Source organism: Rhododendron vialii, chromosome 6a, assembly GCF_030253575.1.
Source record: "Rhododendron vialii isolate Sample 1 chromosome 6a, ASM3025357v1".
Classification (NCBI taxonomy): Eukaryota; Viridiplantae; Streptophyta; class Magnoliopsida; order Ericales; family Ericaceae; genus Rhododendron; species Rhododendron vialii.
In genome coordinates this window covers 14,474,377-14,495,476 of record NC_080562.1, presented here as the reverse complement: position 1 = coordinate 14,495,476, position 21,100 = coordinate 14,474,377, and the positions used below count along the sequence as shown (strand labels likewise).

At 41.9% G+C, this 21,100-nt stretch overlaps 1 protein-coding gene across 1 annotated transcript; it reads left to right on the top strand.

The window, feature by feature from the left end:
* Positions 1-274: 274 nt before the first annotated feature.
* Positions 275-1,179, top strand: LOC131329884 (secreted RxLR effector protein 161-like). Its single transcript, XM_058363301.1, has one exon. The coding sequence runs from the start codon at positions 288-290 to the stop codon at positions 888-890; it is 603 nt and encodes a 200-aa protein (XP_058219284.1). The 5' UTR covers positions 275-287; the 3' UTR covers positions 891-1,179.
* Positions 1,180-21,100: the final 19,921 nt, after the last annotated feature.

The window sequence follows — 21,100 nt, the reverse complement described above, 5'->3', positions numbered from 1 at the left end:
AGATTTCAAAAAGAAAATGCAAAGAGAATTTGAAATGACTGACTTGGGTCTTATGAAGTATTTTCTTGGCATCCAAGTGAAGCAATCAAATGGGAAGATTTTTATATCTCAAGGAAAGTATGCAGAAGATTTGTTGAAAAAGTTTCAGATGAACAAGTGCAAACCAGTTTCAACGCCATTGGCTTTGAATGAGAAGCTGCAACAACAGTACTGAACGCGTGGATCAGAAATTCTTTAGAAGTCTTGTTGGTTCTTTGATTTATCTAACCAATACAAGGCCGGATATTATGCATTCGGTAAGTATGATTTCCAGGTTTATGAATGAGCCCAGCAAGCTTCATTATACAGCGGCAAAAAGGGTGCTGAGGTATCTTCAAGGAACAAAGATGCATGGACTCTTATATGAGAAGGAAGAGGACAATAAGCTAGTTGGTTTTACTGATAGTGATTGGGCAGGATCATTGGATGACAGAAAAAGCACATCGGGATATTTATTTTGTCTTGGCACAAAGCTGATTTCTTGGTGCTCAAAGAAGCAAAAGACTGTTGCATTATCCTCTGCCGAAGCCGAGTACATTGCAGCAACGGATGCGGCTTGTGAAGCTATTTGGCTAAGGCGAATTCTCTCTGATTTGAAGCAGTCGCAGCAGCAGCCAACTACCATTCATTGTGACAATATGTCCACAATCGCCATGACGAAAAATCCCGTGTTTCATGCAAGATCAAAACACATTGAGCTAAGGCATCATTTCATCAGAGATTTGGTGAATAAAGAAGAAATCTGTCTTGAATTCATCAACACAAATGATCAACCTGCTGACATCCTCACAAAGGCGGTAACTATCGAAAAGTTTGATAAATTCAAGAAGCAACTGAAAATTACAAATTAAGAGGGGGTGTTGGAAGTTAATTTGTATTTTTCCTAAGAGATAACTTGAGTGGAATAATCTGGAAAGTTGGATTCATGAATGGTCAGTCAAAGAGATAAGTTCATTGTAATGGTTCATCTTCCCAATGAGCTTGGTAATTGTAAAGGTCAAGCCGTCCAGGATAGAATTGTTCTAGGTGCTTCCAATTGTAAGTATAAATAAAGGTTTAGTGAGAGCAGCTAGATAAGCAACCGACTAGCTATCTAAAAATTAGATCAAAGCCTTTGTGCCGTAGCAGAAGGTTACTTGTAATAGCCAAAGCAAATCTTGTACCACAGCCCTCTACTGAATGAAATATCCAACGCCTTAAATTACTTTCTCTTTTCTCTTTTTACTCTCCTTGCAATCACACATCCACTCACTCTTCCGCTGTCCCCAACAAAGTCTTCTCTTTCGTCTTGTAGCTTCTCTTTTTTGGTTGTCTTGTTCCTATTGCTACTTCTTTACCGCACCGAGCATGCCATGTACTGAATCTTTTTCCCAAGTAAGACTTATAGCAAACGGCGTGGCTCCTCCTTTTGGATTTTTCCTTCTACTTCTTATATTCCAGCGGGAAAAAAAATAACGTAACGTACTCTTTCCCGCTTTCTCTAATTTTAGAGGCTTTGTTGATCAGAAGTATTAGAAACCCGTGAACCCCCCCTTTTTTATACTTTGTCATGATCTTGTTTGCACAAATTTTGACTGCACATAATTAGGAGCCAAGGAATCAAACCCATTAAAATATCTTGTTTCCTTTTGCGACACGATCAGTGACTTTGAGGAAATCAATCTGAAATTTTCCAAAATCCCTCTTGCTTCGAGCATATTTTGTTTTGATTACTCATGAATTCCCTTCGCTTCTGAACTGATGAATGAACTGCTAACAAACCAGAAATTTTCCATGATGCCAAAATTTTATAGTACCAGAAAGTTGCTCTGAGAAAACCAAAACTTATTCATATGAGACCGCATCAATGTAATAGCCTCACAATTTTCTTGTTTCTGATCATGTGAAGTCAAAACAGTCACACATGAGCTCGTGTAGCCAAAATTTTTGCAAACACAGTAGGACAATTGGTAACTATTTTGTCTTCTAGTCTATGTGAAATCAATAATTTTCTGTGCACACACATGCGAAAACCTTCTGAGTGGCACCCAAAAATTCCCTTTTGCTTTAAGTGTCTTTATTTTGCATGCTATGCTTTGAAATCCCAGACTTTGACTTCAAGGAATTACTGGGATATTGGCCACGTTGCTTAATGCTTGCTGTTTTTTTTTACCCTTTACAGTTTATAGATTTGATCATCGAACGATGGCCTTGTAAAAACCGAACAGGCACTTTTGCCCTTCTTGTTTTCCGAAAGCAAAACAATTAACTTCCCCTTTTTTTTGGTCTCGCAGGCAGCAGCTATCAAGCCTTTGAATCTCAACACTGATTGTTGGAGAGAGTTTGGTTTTTATTTTTAACCACGCCTCTGACCTTTCCTTTTCATAGAAGTACTCTAAATTTTCTACTGATGATATGTCACTGTTTTCTTTCGCAGATTTGGTGCTTCGCAGCTTACTCGAGCTTTAAGGCTCCACTGCTGTTATTTCTTTGAATTTCATAGCTTCTTCGAGCTCTGCTCTGAACTTTTTCGAGCTCTACTCCGCGGTTTCTTCAAGCTCTGCTCCGCAGCCACTGCCTCTTCGAGTTTTAAGGCTCCGCTGTTGTTATTTCTTCGAGCTCTGCTTTGCGGCTTCTTCGAGCTCTGCTCCGTAGCTACTGCCTCCACTGCTGTTATTTACCTATGTTTGCAACACAAACCTTATTCGCTCATTTTGTGAGCTTTGGTGTCCCTCAACAAATAGTCTACACGTACCAATCGGAGAAGTGTCTATTTCCCTATGGGACCTACGCCTGACTGGGGGACTTTCAATTGATGGAATCTTCTACAACGAGGTCGTGCCTTCTGCTAGAGAACTCATTGGTGTTGACAAAAAGGATGTGCCACTTCTTCCTCCAAGTTGCAAGTACTTATTTTTGGCGTACCGCAAAATTTACTGTGCAAGCGAGACTTCAAATGTTACTATCCATGACTGGATAAAATTCTGGTTTAAAGAGGAACCCCATTACAAATAGCCGCCTGCTAGAGTTCAGAAAAAAAGGTTGGGCAAGCCCAAGACATCCAACAATCCAACTGGCTTTATTGGAGAGAAAAAGCAGCGCTCCAAAGATACAAAAAAGGTCTTTGACGACTTGGGTGTTGAGAAGGACGTGAAAGAAGAAACCAATTTGGCTGCTCTTCTATCTTGTTGGCTATGTGTTTTTGTATCTTGTTGGCTATGTGTTTTTGTGCTGCCTAACAAGGAAGTTGATCAAATTCGTCTAGGAGTCTTCAAAGTAGCAAGTATGATGGCTCAAGGAAAGAGGTTTTCTTCGGCAGTACCTGTCCTTGCGAGCATATACCATAGTTTGAGAGAGATCACATCTTCACGTAATCCAAGCAAATGTGGCGCAGCGTTTCCCATCCATTATGTTTATGGGTGGCTCGGTCGTTATTATGATAGTTACTTCTTGTCTGCTTCCACAAAATTTAATAATTGTGGTGCCCGGATGGTGAGACTTGCCGAGGAAAAGAAGGCTAAACATTTTAGTTTTCAAGAAGCTTGTGATCTTTTGAAGAGCATCACGCCATCGACTCTGTCGCTCTTAGCTTTGGGTAAACCACAACAAGGAATTGTCACCAACCATGGAAAGCATTCGGACTCTTGGAATGATTACGTTATCAGTCTCAGATCAAGCTACTTGACTCTTCGCCGTGGTAATGAGCATATTGTTGAGCCATACAGCCCTCACTGACTTGGTAGATAATTTCGATTTTGTCAAGACATTCCTGGAAAGTTATGAGAAGAACTCTCAACCGACGCTTTGGAAGCAATATACCAACTTTGGGAGTCTTGCACGAGATTAAACACAAGGGCTGAATTTATGATTCCGTTGCATTCATTTGAAGGCCTTGCCACCAAAGAGTATGCCGAGTGGTGGAAAAAATCTTCGAGTAACTTCTGCAAAGATAAGCTTGCATGTGAGAAGCCAAAGTTGTAACGCCCCGAATTTTGGGTACGTTAAATAAAACATTTTATTGAAATAAAAGTTGAGTCCGGCTCTTTTATTACAACAAAAACATAAAAGGAGTACTTTTATTACAAACGGAAGGAAACTAAGGTTCCTAACTACAGCTCCGCTTGTTCTTCCATCACAGCTAGCTCCTCGGCTCCGAAGGCTTCCAAGGTGTAAAGTTCACCCTGTTCGTCTATGAAGTCTGACATATTATACCGGTGTCGCCACCAATATAATAGGCCAGGGTCACCAAAAAGGCAACACCGTGAGCCATAAAGCTCAATAGAACTATCCAAACCCTCTAACCCTTAACTTATGAACGTAAGAACATAATAACAACAATTCCACTTAGATCATGCATTTAGTCCAACAGGTATTCAAATCCACATTCCTTACTTGACTAACGTTGTGTTCGTTACTTAGACTCATCGTAGACCATGTTATTACTTCTCTTTCCTTTTTACCCAAAAACTCCTTTTTAACTCACCCAACCTCGGTTCCGCCGCGCCGGTCTTCCGAGTATCCTCACAATGGTTCCGCCGCGCCGGGTTCCCATTGGCACACAACCGCATTGGCTCCGTACCGCGGATAACCAAGCACACACCCAACCTCGGTTCCGCCGCGCCGGTTTCCCGAGTATCCTCACAATGGTTCCGCTGCGCCGGGTTCCCATTGGCATACACACACACACTCACATAATGCACCCAAAACCGGTCATTATGTAGTTTCAAAATATTTCCTCCCTCGGATACACATTTTTATCTTCGTTAACACACCCTAGGTGCCATGTCTCTATTCTCTTGGTTTTCGTGTCACGTTACATGCATAGACTCCGTGGTGTAGGACTTTCCACATAAACGAGCATTTATAAATTTCCAAAATGAATACAACAATATTATCCAACTCTTGACAACATAACACGCTTGAATCATAATAACAACATCATGCATCTCATACATTCTTAATCAAAGATAACCTTATCTACTTTAAACTTAATGATCAAAGTTACTTTCAAATGAACTTATTTTTTAGAGTTATGATACAAAACTACTCTATACTTAGGAATAGGGATAAGGAATTACTACTTTATACTTGGGGTGGACGGTAAGAATATTCTACATATACGTAGAGTTAGGGGACAAGGAATCCTACCTTGCTTCTTGGCGGTAGTAGTCGGCTAAGAAGATTCGGTCGTCGGTTTTGGATTTCGGCGGCGTAACGGCGTCGGTTTTGCTTCGAAAGGAAAAGAGTTGTACTTTCTTTTCCTAGAAACAACTTTCTAACTAACTAAGCTACTTTAAAAGATCTAACGGTGGTTTTGGGAGGTGGTTTGGTGGTTTCTCTCAAGAACACTCAAGAACACTAGAAAACTAGAACTTTGAAAGCAAGAACTTTTGGAATTTCTAGAGAGAAGTGAGAGCAATGGTTGAAGGTGTGAGTTTAAGCTTGGAATGAGCTTCTATTTATAGGCAAGGGCTTCTCCTCTCCCTCTCTCAACCGAATCTCTCTCTCTCTCTCTACATCTTTGATTTCTTTCACTTGTCAAGCTTGATTGAAAGCTTGATGGGTGAAGTTAAGGCTTGGTTGGAAGATCAATGGCTAAATGGTAGGCTTGCATGGCTACTTTGGTCCTTGGATTTGATCTTTGGAAGATATGTTGGAAAGGGGGGAGACATGGGTACAAAATTCATGGTTTAAACAATTGGAATTGGTACAAAGGAGGACAATGGTGGTAGATATGGAAGATATACATCTTCCAAGTTTGAAAAGATGAAGAATCACCAAGTACAAGTCCCATCTTTCTTCTTCTTCCTTCTTTCTTCCTTCTCTCTCTCTCGGCCTCTCTCTCTTTCTCTCTCTCACGGCTCTCTCTCTCTCCTCTCTCCTCTCTCTCTCTCTCTCCCATGTGCTAGCTATATACATATGTATATATATGTACAAACATGTAAGAATACAAATAAACAATAGGTACTTTTGTACAAAAGGGCAATTTAGTCTTTAAGGGTCAAGATTCACCCTTTAAACCAATACAAAAGGTACCGTACTTAATTAATAAAGTAATGTACTTTTGTACTCCCGGGAATCTTAACAAAATATTAGTTTAATGGGATAAGTACCTTGTTTGAAAGATGAGCCTATTACCCAATGGTTAATAGAATCCCTAACGGTTATTATCCAAGGGATAATAAGGTACGGGTACTTTAAATACTAAACTAAGTTTTTGGAAAAGACTACATGTCCTTTTTGAAAATACACATGTGATATATATATATATATATATATATATGTACTTACCAAATAAAATAAGAAAAGGCTTTTGTCCAATGGGTAAAGATTACCCTAATGGTTATTATCCAATGGTCCATAGTTACTTGGGTACTTTTATTGGAAAAAATAATCAAAAGTACTTTTCAAATGTCATTTCTTTAAAAGATCAAAGTACTTGTTCAAATCTTTCAAAAATCCTTTTAATATAAAGAAATGGGTTTCTATTATCCAATGGATAATAATTCCCCTAACATTTATCGTCCAATGGATAAAGAATAAAACTAAAACAATAAAAGAAAACAATTAAATCCTTTCTAGTCTAGGGTTCAAAAGGTTCAAGATGGGCAAAACGGTCCATCTTTGGTTAGGGATAAGTAACTAGGTGACTTCCTAGTTTGGTTGCTCCTTCAAGCCGGTTAGAAACTAACTAGGCTTGCTAAGTAGGGCATATAAGTCAAGAAGCGATCCTTGAGGGTCCAAAGTGCGATTAGGGTTTCTAGACGAGGATTATGATAATAAGGCGTTCGATTGCTTAAATACAAACAACAAGGAATCAAATAAGAAAATCAACGAGCAATTAAGAGAAATTAAGAAATTTCAAATAACAACAAGATTTTTATTGAACGAAAAATCGGAGTTGTTACAAAAGTCACCTCTCGCTGCTCCAAAAGGGAAGAATGTCATCACATTTCGCACAACGAAGTCAAAGTTGGCTACAGAAGTTCCTCCATCTCTTTCAAAATCGAAAGAAAAGGAAGCGACCAAGGAAGTAACTAAAGAAAGTAAGAAGGCTGCAGTAGTCAATCCAAAGACTCCTTTGAGTATTCCAGCATCTAAACCAAAGCCTATTGTTAGCAAGGCTTCAGAACCAATGGGTGAAAACAAGAAGAGGACTACCGTAGTTCTTTCAGAAGGAAGTAGCTCTGACAAAGGTGAGTGCCATTGGAAGCGTTTGAAAAAGAAAGCAGCAGATTCTGAATAGCAATTGAAAGAGACAGTGATGGTTTTTGATTTGGCAAAATTGGACCACACCAAAACGGCACAATACCGTACGCGTACATCCATAAGGTACCATACCACACCAAAATGGTACAATACCGTACGATTACATCCATACCGAACCAAACCATACCAAAACAGTACAATACCATAAGAGTACATCCATAAGGTACCATACCACACCAAAATGGTACCATACCATACGAGTACATCCATATGGTACCATAACACAACAAAACGGTACAATACCGTACAAGTACATCCAAACGGTACCATACCACACCAAAGCGGTACAATATCGTACGAGTACATCCATACCGTACCATACCACACCAAAACGGTACAATACCGTACGACTACGTCCATACGGAACCATACCACACAAAAACGATACATTACCGTACGAGCACGATCATACGGAACCATACCACACCAAAATGGTACAATACCGTACGAGTGCGTCCATACGGAACCATACCACACCAAATGGTACAATACCGTACGAGTACTTCCATACGGTACCATACAACACAAAAACGATAGAATACTGTATGAGTACCTCCATACAGTACCAAACCACACCAAAACGGTACAATACCGTACGAGTACTTTCATACGTTACCATACCACACCAAAATGGTACAATACTATACGAGTACATACATGCAGTACCAAACCACACCAAAACAGTACAATATCGTACAAGTACATCCATGCGGTACCAAACCACATTAAAACTGTCCAATACCGTACGAATGCATCCATACGGTACAATACCACACCAAAACGGTACAATACTATACGAGTACATCCATACGGTACCATTCCACCCTAAAAAGGTACAATACCGTACTAGAACATTCATACGGTACAAAACCACACCAAAACGGTACAATACCATACGACAACATCCATACGGTACCATACCACACCAAAACGGTACAATACCGTACGACAACTTTTATATGGTACCATACAATACCAAAACGGTACAATACCGTACGAGTACCTCCATACGGTACCATACCACACCAAAACGGAACAATACCGTACGACAACATCCATACGGTACCATACCACACCAAAATGGTACAATACCGTATGACAACTTCTATACGGAACCAAACAACACCAAAATGGTACAGTACCATATGAGTACATCCATACGGTACCATACCACACCAAAACGGTACAATACTATACGAATACGTCCATACGAAACCATACCACACGAAATGGTATAATACCGTATGAGTACATCCATACGGTACCATACATCACAAAAACGATACAATACCGTACAAGGACCTACATAAGGTACCAAACAACACCAAAATGGTACAATACTGTACGAGTACTTCCATACCGTACCATACCACACCAAAACTGCACAATACCGTACGAGTACATCTATAAGGTTCCATACCACACCAAAATGATACTATACCGTACGAGTACATCCATACGATACCATAACACAACAAAACGGTACAATACCGTACAAATACATCCAAACGGTACCATACCACACCAAAGCGGTACAATATCGTACGAGTACATCCATACCGTACCATACCACACCAAAACGGTACAATACCGCACGAGTATATCCGTAGGGTACCATACCACACCAAAACGATACAATACCATACGACAACATCCATACGGTACCATACCACACCAAAACGTTACAATACCGTACGACAACATCCACACAGTACCATACCATATCAAAACGGTGCAATACCGTACGACAACATCCATAGGGTACCATACCCCACCAAAACGGTACAATACCGTACGACAACTTCTATAGGGAACCAAACCACACCAAAACGGTACAGTACCGTACGAGTACATCCATACGGGTACCATACCACACCAAAATGGTACAATACCGCACAGGTACGTCCATACGGAATCATACCACACCAAATGGTACAATATCGTATGAGTACATCCATACATCCATACGGTACCATACAACACCAAAACGGTACAATACCGTACGAGTACATCCATATCGTACCATACCACACCAAAATGGTACAACACTGTACGAGTACCTCGATACGGAACCATGCCACACCAAAACAGTACAATACCGTACGAGCACGACCATACGGAACCATACCACACAAAAATTATACAATACTGTACGAGTACGTCCATACGGAACTATACCACACCAAATGGTACATTACCGTACGAGTACATTCATACGGTACCATACAACACAAAAATGATATAATACCGTACGAGCACCTCCATAAAGTACCAAACCACACAAAAATGGTACAATACCGTACGAGTACTTCTATACGGTACTATACCATATCAAAACGACACAATACCGTACGAGTACATCCATAAGGTATCATACCACACCAAAACGGTACAATACGGTATGAGTACATCCATACCATACCAAATCACCTCAAAACAGTACAATACCTTACGAGTACATCCATAAGGTACCATACCACTCGAAAACGGTACTATACCGTATGAGTACATCCATACTGTACCATAACACAATAAAACGGTACAATACCGTACAAGTACATTCATACAGTACCATACCACACCAAAGCAGTACAATATTGTACGAGTACATCCATATGGTACCTTACGACACCAAAACGGTACAATACTGTACGAGTATGTCCATATGGAAACATACCACACCAAAAAGGTACAATACCGTACTAGAACATTAATACTGTACAAGACCACACCAAAATGGTACAATACTGTACGCCAACATCCATACGGTACCATACCACACTAAAACGGTACAATATCGTATGGCAACTTCTATACGGAACCAAACCACACCAAAACGGTATAGTACCGTACGAGTACATCCATACGGTACCATACCACACCAAAACGGTACAATATCGTACGGTACCATACCACACCAAAATGATACAATACCATACGACGATATCCATATGGTACCATACCATACCAAAACGGTACAATACCGTAGGACAACATCCACACAGAACCACGATACAATACCGTACGACGACATCCATACGGTACCATACCACACCAAAACGGTATAATACCGTACAACAACTTCTATACGGAACCAAACCATACTAAAATGGTACAGTACCATATGAGTACATCCATACGGTACCATACCACACCAAAACGGTACAATACCATACGAGTACGTCCATACGGAACCATATCACACCAAATGGTACAATATCGTACGAGTACATCCATACATCCATAAGGTACCATACAACACCAAAACGGTACAATACCGTACCTTGATGATTTGCAAGACATTTCAAACCATGTTGAGGTATTGGGTAAACGAGTAAGCTTTAATCACTGCCTTCTTTTGTTCTTTACTTTATTTACTCTTTAAAGAAGTTTGGAATTTTTTTCATCAAATTTTTTAATGAGTTATTTCCTTTTATTGTTGGAAAACCAGTTTGCAACAGATGAGTGTGAAGGTCCTGTTGATGGTTTAGACCCTTTTGATCTTGCATTGCGATGACAAAAGAATTCTATATTTGGGGCAAAGGAAATCCATCCTCCATCTTCTTCCAAGCCTCACCATCCGGGCACCACAATTATTAAATTTACTGTGCAAGTGAGACTTCAAATGTTACTATCCATGATTGGGTAAAATTTTGGTTTAAAGAGAAACCCCGTTAAAAACTGCGCCTGCTAGAGTTCAGAAAAAAAAGTTGGGCGAGCCCAGGACATCCAACAATCCAACTGACTTTATTGGAGAGAAAAAACCGCACTCCAAAGATATAGAAAAGGTCTTTGATGACTTGGGTGTTGAGAAGGACGTGAAAGAAAAAACCAATTGGTTGCTCTTTTATCTTGTTGGCTATGTGTTTTTGTGCTGCCTAGCAAGGAAATTGATCAAATTCATCCAGGAGTCTTCAAAGTAGCAAGTATGATGGCTCAAGGAAAGAGGTTTTCTTTGGTAGTACCTGTCCTTGCGAGCATATACCATGGTTTGAGAGAGATCACGTCTTCACCTAATCCAAGCAAATGTGGCGTAGCGTTTCCCATCCATTTTATATCCAAATGAACCATCCATGAATGATAAGACCTCATGTCCAGTAGTGGCATCAACCATGAGCTCTAGTATAGGGAGTGGAAAGTCATCTTTCGGACAAGCGTTGTTCAAATCACGGAAGTCGACACACACTCAAATTTGCCCATTTTTCTTCTTCATTGGGACAATGCTTGAAATCCAAGTGGGGTACTTGACTTCTCGAATAAAACCAGCTTCAATGAGTTTATTGATCTCTACTTCGATTTTAGGGACCAAGTTTGGTCGGAAGCGTCTTTGAGATTGCTTGATAGGTCGAACGCCATGCTTTACCGCTAGATGATAAACTGTGACTCTTGGGTCTAATCTAGGCATCTCCTTATAACTCCAAGCGAAGACATCCCTATACTCACGTAGAAGCGTAGTGTAGGCAATTTCTTCTTCAGGGGTGAGCAAAGTGCCGATGTAAGTTGGTTGTGGGTCATCTTTAGTCCCTAAATTGATCTCCTTTAGATCGTCGATAGTGGACCTCACTCCTTCTTCTAACTCTGGTGGAGCATCTCCAGCATCTTCTTCTACTTGAATTTCATTACAAGTTGCCGTGATATGGAAGAAAGAAGTGGCAGACTCTTCATCGAGACAGCGATCCAATTCCTTAGAAGGCACTTTGGTCAGCACCACAGTTTGTTGCCTTACTCTTAGTAATGCATCATCAGTTGCCACAACGAGAGTAGTTTGACGCTTCATGCGAGAAGGTATTTTACTCTTCGATTTCTTGTCATCTTCTGACAAAAGAGCAGTCCTCTATTTTGAAACCTTCTCGATGGCACTGCTTGAAACACCCAATTGACTTTGGACAGACTTTCGTGGAACATTTGTTGAAGATATCTCATTTGGTAGACCCAATCTACTTTGGATAGACTTGCACGAGACATAATGTGTGGAGCTCTTGCTTTGTGGCCCTAATCTGTCTTGAATGGGTCTTCTTGTGGGGGTTGGTGAGACAACTTCTTCTTGAGTAGTCAATCTATCAAATACTGACCTTTTTGATTTCGGAGAACTTAAGCGATCGAAGACCGATGCCTTTTGGTGATGAAGTACATTCTTCCGCCATAATGTGGTTGTTGCTCGACTTCTTTATGAAGATGCGAGCAGGAGCAGGTGCAGTGTATCAAAGGTCTGCTTGGGACTCCTTGATAGGATATCCCTTTTGCTTGAGCATTTTTTGAGTCAGGTTTAAGCCATGTATCTTTTCGCCAGTCACTTTAGGCAAAAGTCTCCTTAGAGTGGTTGAACCTTTTGGATTATGTCCAGCCTTTGCGAACAGCTTGTAGGCATTGAGATTGAAGCCATTTATCCTATGTGAAGGCAGGTATTCATGCTCCACTTGAGGGCCATGTGTGGCTTGAATGAATCCTTTCAGGGGTGGAGTAACCTTTGCTTCGTCAAGGTCGGTGACTAGGAGTGTTAATCCTTTCAAGGCCGACTCTTCATTTTTTTGCAACTTTGGTACGTAACGAAGTATTGGCGTGCCTTTCTTCTTTGATGGATCTTCCCCATGATGCTTGCCACCTTGAGCATTTTCCTCCTTCGCCTTAGTAGGGATGTTGGTTTTACCAATTTGAAGGTTGTTGGCCTCGGAGGGTTTATAACTTGATGAAGAGGCAGTTGGCACGAATTCTGTCAACACCATGTTTGCCAAGTAGAATTTAGCATCGGCAAAATGGGATTCAGCATCGCTAAAGGGTTTGTCATCGGCTACCACCTTCTTTGTCACACCATCTTTGTAATACTTGAAGCATTGATGGAGGGTTGATGGGATAACGCTATTCTCATGGAGCCACGACCGCCCTAGCAATACATTGTAAGAGGTTTTGGCATCAATGACATGGAGCAGTGCGCTTGAAGTCATATCATTGATGAGTAGGTCCAGACGAAGGATGCTAATAGCTCTTTGCCCCCCTTGATTGGATCCTTGGATCATGAGACGACTAGGTGCTAGTTTTTCCATAGAGATACCGAGTTCCTTCAGGGTACAAAAAGACAAGATATTGACTGCAGAACCGCCATCCAGTAGCATCCTATTGACTCTCTATTTGCATATGTATCCAAAGACAAAAAGTGGACAATTATGTGGAGTTGCGCCAAGCAATAAATCTTCGTCGGAGAGTGTAATGGCTCCAACACAAGCAGAGTAATCTTTGGCGCAAATGGTAGAGCCAAGATGGATTGGAGAATGCTTATATGCAGGAGGCGACTCTAGTTCCTTCTCTTCAGTTTCTTCACAACTCACAGTATTGCATGAAACTTCAAAAAGACTGGGGTTGCGAATTGACTCCGGTAAAAAGTCCCATAAAGTAAATGGAGTGCGTAGTCTTTGGATAGGGATGTCTTCTTGAAAGTTTGAAGCTATTTTCTTCAGATTCTTCCTTCTTTGTTGCCTTCTTGTATGCCTCCTTCTGGGACTAGGCTTTGGGGCCACGGATTGAGGATGCTTTGCACTTGGCTCGCGCTTCTTCTTTCTGCGAGTAACAAGGGTCCATCCTTCGCCATCCTTGTCATCTACTTTTGCCTTGGCATAGATGTTGCCCCCAAGCTGTTGAACAGAATGACATCGCACTACCTCAATTGGATCGAACAACTCAAATTGAATCTTCACACTTTGTGGCACTTCAGGCTATTGAGTTTCATCTTGTAGAGTAGCCACAATTTGATTTGTAGCTACGGTTTCTTTTTCTTCCTCCAAAATGATCTTTCCTTGGCTAGCGAGCTCCACTACCATCTTTTTGAAGACAAAGCATCATTGGGTTGGGTGACTAACCAAGCGATGGTATTTGCAGTAGTTTGGATCATTAACTTTGTTAGCTTCCTCGGGTTGCTTCATCTCTGGGAGCTCAATGAGTTTCAAATCTAACTGTTGATCAAACATTGAAGGGACCTTTGAATCGGGGAAAGGATACACCTTTTCTTGCATCTCTTTCAACGTGAGTCTTTTCTTCTCCGTCATTTGCAACGGAGTGGACCTCTCTACTTGTTTTTCTTTGGGTTTAGTAGAGATCTTGAGTGGTGCAGCATTCACAGCCATGGATTCCTTCTTACCTTCTTTGACTAGAAATTTGCCCCCTTTGCGAATATCTGGCTTGCTTCCTATGGTGCGAGAATCTTGCACTCTGCGAGAGTCTTGCGCTGGTAGCCCTTGCCTTTCATTTACCGTGATGGTGAGCTCCATGTCATGAGCTCGAGTAGCCAATTCTTCGAAGGTTTTTGGTAGGATTCCTTGAAGTATATAATGTAGGTCCCACTGCAAGCCTTTGATGCACATCTCGATTTCAGAAGTTTCGGATAGCCTATCCTTGTAGTTTAGCCTCAAGTGCCACCATCTATTGATATAATCAATGACAGGTTCATCCTTCCATTGGCGAGCATTCGTAAGCTCGAACATACTAACAATACGACGAGTGCTGTAGAAACGGTTAAGAAATTCTTGTTCCAGTTGCTCCCAATTGTCAATCGTGCCGGGCTCAAGGTCGTAATACCAGTCGAAAGCATTGCCTTTGAGCATTCGAACAAACTGCTTGACGAGAAGATCACCATCAGTTCCAGCATTGCTGCATGTTTCCACAAAGTGAGCAATGTGTTGCTTCGGATTGCCTTTGCCCTCGAATTGTAGAAACTTTGGTGGCTGGTAACCAACAAGCATCCTCAAAAGGTCGATCCTTTGAGTATAAGGCTTAGCATAAGTAGAAGAAGACTTCGGCGCCTCCTCGTACTTTTGCTTGATAGTGCCTAGAATGAAATCCTTCAACTGGTCCGTGGGAATCAAACCATCACCAGAAAGTGAAAATTCTTTTGGTACTTCCTTCTGTTTATTTGAAGATCCAACTTGACTTGAATCCCTCATAGTTTCTATTTTGTTCTTGAGGGAGGCAATTTCAGAGTTGCGTTCTTCTACAGTTTTTGACAATCCTTCAATTGTTTTGGCCAACTAAGCAACTTGCTCTTCTAGACTGACTGCATTTATCGTCATAACATCCATGATTGAAGAACTGCCAGGCTTGGTGAAGGCATTAGGGTTTGACAGAGGAGTGCTTCGAGAAGAGGTGGAATAAGAACTGCTTGAATAGCCTTCTTCCGCGTTCTTCTGAATTTCTGAAGCAAACGCATGAAGCATGGGAGGATAAACAAAGGGATTCTTAATGATGGTTGCCATGTTTTTTGTTGCCTCCATGGTAGAGACACCTTCCTTCCCTTTTGGTGAGCTTGTGAAGGTTGGCGATGCTTTCGGTAGATCAGCACCAACGGCAGAGTTTGGTTTAGGTAGAAGCGAGGCTTGTGCATATGCTTGAGCTGTAGCCTTTGACTTGCTTTGAGTTATTGGACCACCACTTCTAGCATGAGAACAGAGCCAGGATTTGCAATGGTTGAAGACTTGAAGCGTGCAACCTTAGCTTGGAGAGCCTTTGAACTGTTGTTATTAGGAGCCTTTGAAGCCTTTGAACTGTTCTTCTTAGCGGCCATTGAGAGTTTGCTTAATTTGTTGAAGAGAAGAGAAGAGAAGTAGAGATTGTCCCACCGGGTGTGCCAAAATCGGTTGAACACAAATTTCGAGTCTGCGAAAAAGACTGAAAAATGTTGAACAATAGTCAATTTTATTGATGTATGAAATTAGGGTTTACAATCTCTGATGTATTTTCTAATCAAAGAAAATAAAGTCTTCTGATTCTTCTCTTCGGTTGTTGAAATGAGGGCTTGATGCTTGATCTCAAATCAAACGACGGAATCTTCTCCGAGATTTGTGGGTTGAGAGTTCTTCGAGGCTTTGAAGCTTCATTTCGAGGAACTTCTTGGTGGATGCAGACTTGAAGAATTTTGAAGGGCTTGAGGGCTTTGATCTTTAGAGCTCTGGAGCTTGCATGCTTCAATGTGCAGATGGAAAAAAATATGAGAGGGAACACCTCTATTTATAAGGATGTGGGATGGAGACTCCAACCCTAACCTTCCATATTGATCTCTTTAATTATTTCCTTTATTGAAAAAGGAATAATAATTATTTGATAATTACCTTTCCTTTCTTTTTATTTTAGAAAAGGTAATTATATATAAAGAGATATATTATTATTCACCAATTAGCCTACTTTGATTGGCCGGACTTGATAAAATAATAACTGTGTCATTTTGACACGTGGCACCATTTGATTGGTCCATTTACATGTCTTTGACTTTTGACCATAGACACTTGGCATCACTTGATTGGCCCGTCCATGAAATTTTGACTTTGACTTACAGGCACTTGGCAGCATTTGATTGGCCAATTCGTATGCCATAGCAACACGTGGCAATTTGTGATGGGTTAGAATTTTTACATACCTACAATAGACAAGAATGTATTAGATCTTTTTCCACTTTTCCCTTTCTTATCTGATCGGTTGGGGGACAAAGGGCTTTCTTTCCCTCTTTCGAGAGATTATATTAACCGAGATTCAGAAGGTGAAATACTTGACTTCATTCGTTCCAGGCATCGGCTTGAAAATGAAAGTGCTAGCTCTCCCTTTTTCTTACTGATGAGTAAGGAAAATCCTGACAAGGTCAGCACTATACGATATATGGACCTGGGAGATAGCGGCCAGCTTCGCCTACAATTCCCATGGAGACATAGCCTATGACAAGGTTAGGGGATACCGGCTCCGCCTATAAGACGGAGCTGGCATGAGGTCCAAGGACCAGCTTTGGCACTTGGTTAGAATGGGATAAATAATATTCTTTGGATATTACTTATCCTAACCAAAGATGCTCAGATGGGATAAACTACAACTGAAATCCTACAGGATAAGGAATGCTATAAGATGAGATAAGCGCTAACCATCCCAGATGTACATGGACTCCTAGCTAAGGCAGAACTCTTCCTCAGCCCAAGCGGGTGATCCGGAATACAGTCCTATGAGGACTCTACCTCCCAAACAAGATGCCTATAAATATGATGGTAGAACTTCAATAAAAGGTACGCAATCCTAAACAGAGAACCAAAATACTCTGAAGTATACTACTGACTTAGGCATCGGAGGGTGGTTGGCAAGCCACCACACCGGTGACATAAGCTCTTACGTTGTATTTGCAGGAATAGGTCGGGCCAGATCCAAAGCTGATTCATCAGCTGGCGCCGTTTGTGGGAAACGACTTCTTCCTTACGGTGAATAGTTTTGTATGGTGGACACCCAATCAAGCAGAACAACGATGGCTTTAGACCCCCCACAAATGGGTGTCAACGACGCCATGAAGGCCGCAGATGCAGCCAAGGCTGTCGAAATCGCCAAGGCTACAAATGTTGCCAAGGTCGCCGCCGCCGCCGCTAAGACGGCAGAGGCAGCCAAAGCTGCTGCAATGAGCAAACCAGGAGGCGACGAGATGACCTCAGAAGTGTTCACTTAAATGCAAGAGCAAATTAAAACGCTACCCCAAGGGCTACAAGCAGCGATGTAAGAGAACGCAGATCTATGAAAGCAAATCTCAGAGCCAAGCATCTTAAACCAACAACACAGCGAAAGACCGAAAGTGGATGACAGGGAGGATGCCGAATCCAGCGAAAAGGAAAGCCAGAACCGAAGGAAGCACGATAAACCTCTTCTAGAGAAGCAATCCCATGAACAGGAAGCATTGCTCAAGATGCAGGACCAGATCGATGGGTTGATGAAACACATCAAAGCACAAACTCCTGCCACGGTAGAAGAGTTGGTGCAGAATATGGATTCACCCTTCACATCTGAGGTCATGGGGCTACCACTCCCCAGGAAGTTTAAAATGCCTTAGCTAGAGACATTCAATGGTTCCACGGACCCATTGCATCATCTAGAAACATACAAATCCCTAATGCACTTCCAAGCAGTACCAAATGAGGTAATGTGTCGTGCATTCCCTATTACCCTCAAAGGAAATGCTCGGGCATGGTTTAACAAACTCCCCCCAGGAAGCATACGTAGTTTCAAAGAGCTTAGCACTAGCTTTGTGAGCTACTTTATTGCTGGCCAACGCTACGGCAAACCAGCAATGCACCTCTTGATAGTAAAACAGGGTAGGTGGGAGTCGTTAAGGGAGCATACTACCAGGTTTAACAAAGAGGTGGTTCAGATAGAGGAAGTTGATGACAGCGTGAGCATAATTGCGTATATAGCTGGACTGTATTCAGGACAGTTTTAATACCTTCTATCTCAAGAACCACCCAAGACCTTGGCAGAACTTATGCTTAGGGCACAGAAACACATGAATGCAGAGGAAGCTGTCTATGCAAGGCGTTCCCGTGGCAGTTTTGATCCCCATGCAAGGCCATCACAGGTTGGCGAATTTCCCCATCCGATAGGAAAAGAAGAGAATCCACCCGCAAGACGGGAGGGGAGCCAAAAAATAAGAAGATGGACTCCAAATCCTCCCCAAAATGAGGAGGAGGACTGCCCCAAGGTAAATACAAGCAGTTTACACCACTCATAGCCACGGCAGAACAAATCCTCAGCAACTTACAAAATAATTTGGACCTCAAATGGCCCGGAAAGCTAAGGACTGATCCTAACAGGAGAGCTAAAGACAAATATTGCAGGTTCCATAGAGACCATGGTCACAACACTGATGACTACATTGACTTAAAATAGCAGATCGAGGAACTGATCCAAAGAGGCAGATTTCAACGTTTCGTAACGAAGAAGTATCAGAAGATATCCATGAGGGATGATACAAGCAAGGAAAGAAAAGATGCCACGGCTCCCCGATCAGGTCCTATTGGAGAGATCAAAGTCATCCATGGAGGGCTTGCCGGAGGTGGAGAATTTGGCAATGCCAGGAAAGCTCACCTTGGGAAATTGAGAACGGAGGAATATTTGGAGGTCAACACTGTTAGCCGCCCAAGCAAAATTCAAAAGAAAGAGGAAATACCCATCATTTTCTCAGAAGAAGACATCAAGGGAACTCAAGTTCCTCATGGTGACCCCCTGGTTATAACCATCGTTGTGGCCAACTACCTCACAAGAAGAGTATTAATAGACAGTGGAAGGTCGGCCGATATTCTCTACCTCCATGCATATGATCAAATAAAAGTTGGACGAGAAAGACTAAGGCCTTTGATATCGCCACTGGTTGGATTTGCAGGTACGTCCGTCTATCTAGTTGGTCAAATAGCCTTACCAGTCACAATGGGGGACGAAGGAAGTCAGATTACGCGAATGATAGATTTCATAGTAGTCGATTGCCCTTCAGCATATAACGCGATACTGGGGAGGACAACCCTAAATAAAATTGGGGCAATAATTTCCACGTATCATCTGATGATGAAATTCCCAACGCCGGAAGGAATTGGTTGCATCAAGGGAGATCAAAAGGCAACACGAGAATGTTACGTCACCTCACTTAAAGGAGCAAACATAATGATGAGCATAGAAAGTCTCGACACGCGGGACGAAGAAAAACTCCATCATGGAGAACCTGTGGAAGAGCTCCTAGAAGAACTTTTGGAGCCAGGTCTACAAGGGAGGACTGTGAGGATTGGATCGGGGTTGAGCACAGAGGCAAAGGCAGAACTGTTACAATTCCTAAGGGATAAAAAAGACGTCTTTACATGGTCCCACGAGGATATCCCAAGAATTGACCCAAGGGTCATATCTCACAAATTAAACGTGGACCCCACAATGTGACCTATTAAGCAAAAGAAAAGGACTTTTGCTCCAGAAAGGAATGAAGCTGCATCCAAGGAGGTAGATAAACTGGTACAAGCCGGATCCATCCGCGAAGTTCTCTATCCCGATTGGTTGGCCAACGTGGTTATGGTGAAGAAAGCCAGCGGCAAATGGAGAATGTGTGTGAACTTCACCGACCTCAATAAAGCGTGTCCAAAAGACAGCTTTCCTTTGCCACGAATTGATTCCTTGGTCAATTCCACAGCTGGGCATGAGCTCCTGAGCTTCATGGATGCATTCTCAGGATATAACCAAATCCAAATGCATGAAGAAGACCAAGAGAAAACATCGTTCATAACTGACAGGGGATTATATTGCTACAAAGTAATGCCCTTCGGTCTTAAGAACGCTGGGGTGACATACCAAAGGCTGGTCAACAAAATGTTCAAGTAGCAAATAGGACGCAATGTAGAAGTATACGTGGACGACATGCTCATCAAGAGTGCCAAGGCACGAGATCATGTGACTGACTTGAAAGAAATCTTCCAAGTCCTGAGGAAATACCAAATGAGGCTTAACTCGACGAAATGTGCTTTCGGGATCTCCTCAGGAAAGTTCTTAGGCTTTATAGTTTCTCAAAGAGGCATTGAAGCAAACCCTGAAAAAATCCAGGCTATCCTCACCATGCGCTCACCCTAGAACATAAAGGAAGTCCAGAAACTAACAGGACGTGTCGCAACACTGAGCAGGTTTATCTAATGAGCAACTTATAAATGTCAAATGTTCTTCAAAGTTTTGAAAAAGGCCTTTGAATGGACTGCCAGGGAGGAAGCAACTTTCAACCAACTGAAGGGATATTTAACGTCCCCACCATTGTTGAGTAGGACCCAAGACGGAGAGGACCTATATTTATACCTTGCTGTCTCCCCTCACGCCGTCAGTGCAGTTTTGATACAGAAGAGCAGGGGACACAACTCCTAATATATTATACCAGTAGGGCGTTACGAGGAGCTGACCAGAGATATCCCAGGGCTGAGAAGATAGCCTTTGCAATGGTAATAGCAGCCAGAAGGCTACGACCATACTTCCAAGCTCACTCAATCAAAGTATTAACAGACCAACCACTTCG

What these genes read in the sequence shown, in the direction of transcription:
- LOC131329884 (XM_058363301.1), top strand. Translation starts at nt 288, where the DNA reads ATGCATTCGGTAAGTATGATTTCCAGGTTTATGAATGAGCCCAGCAAG.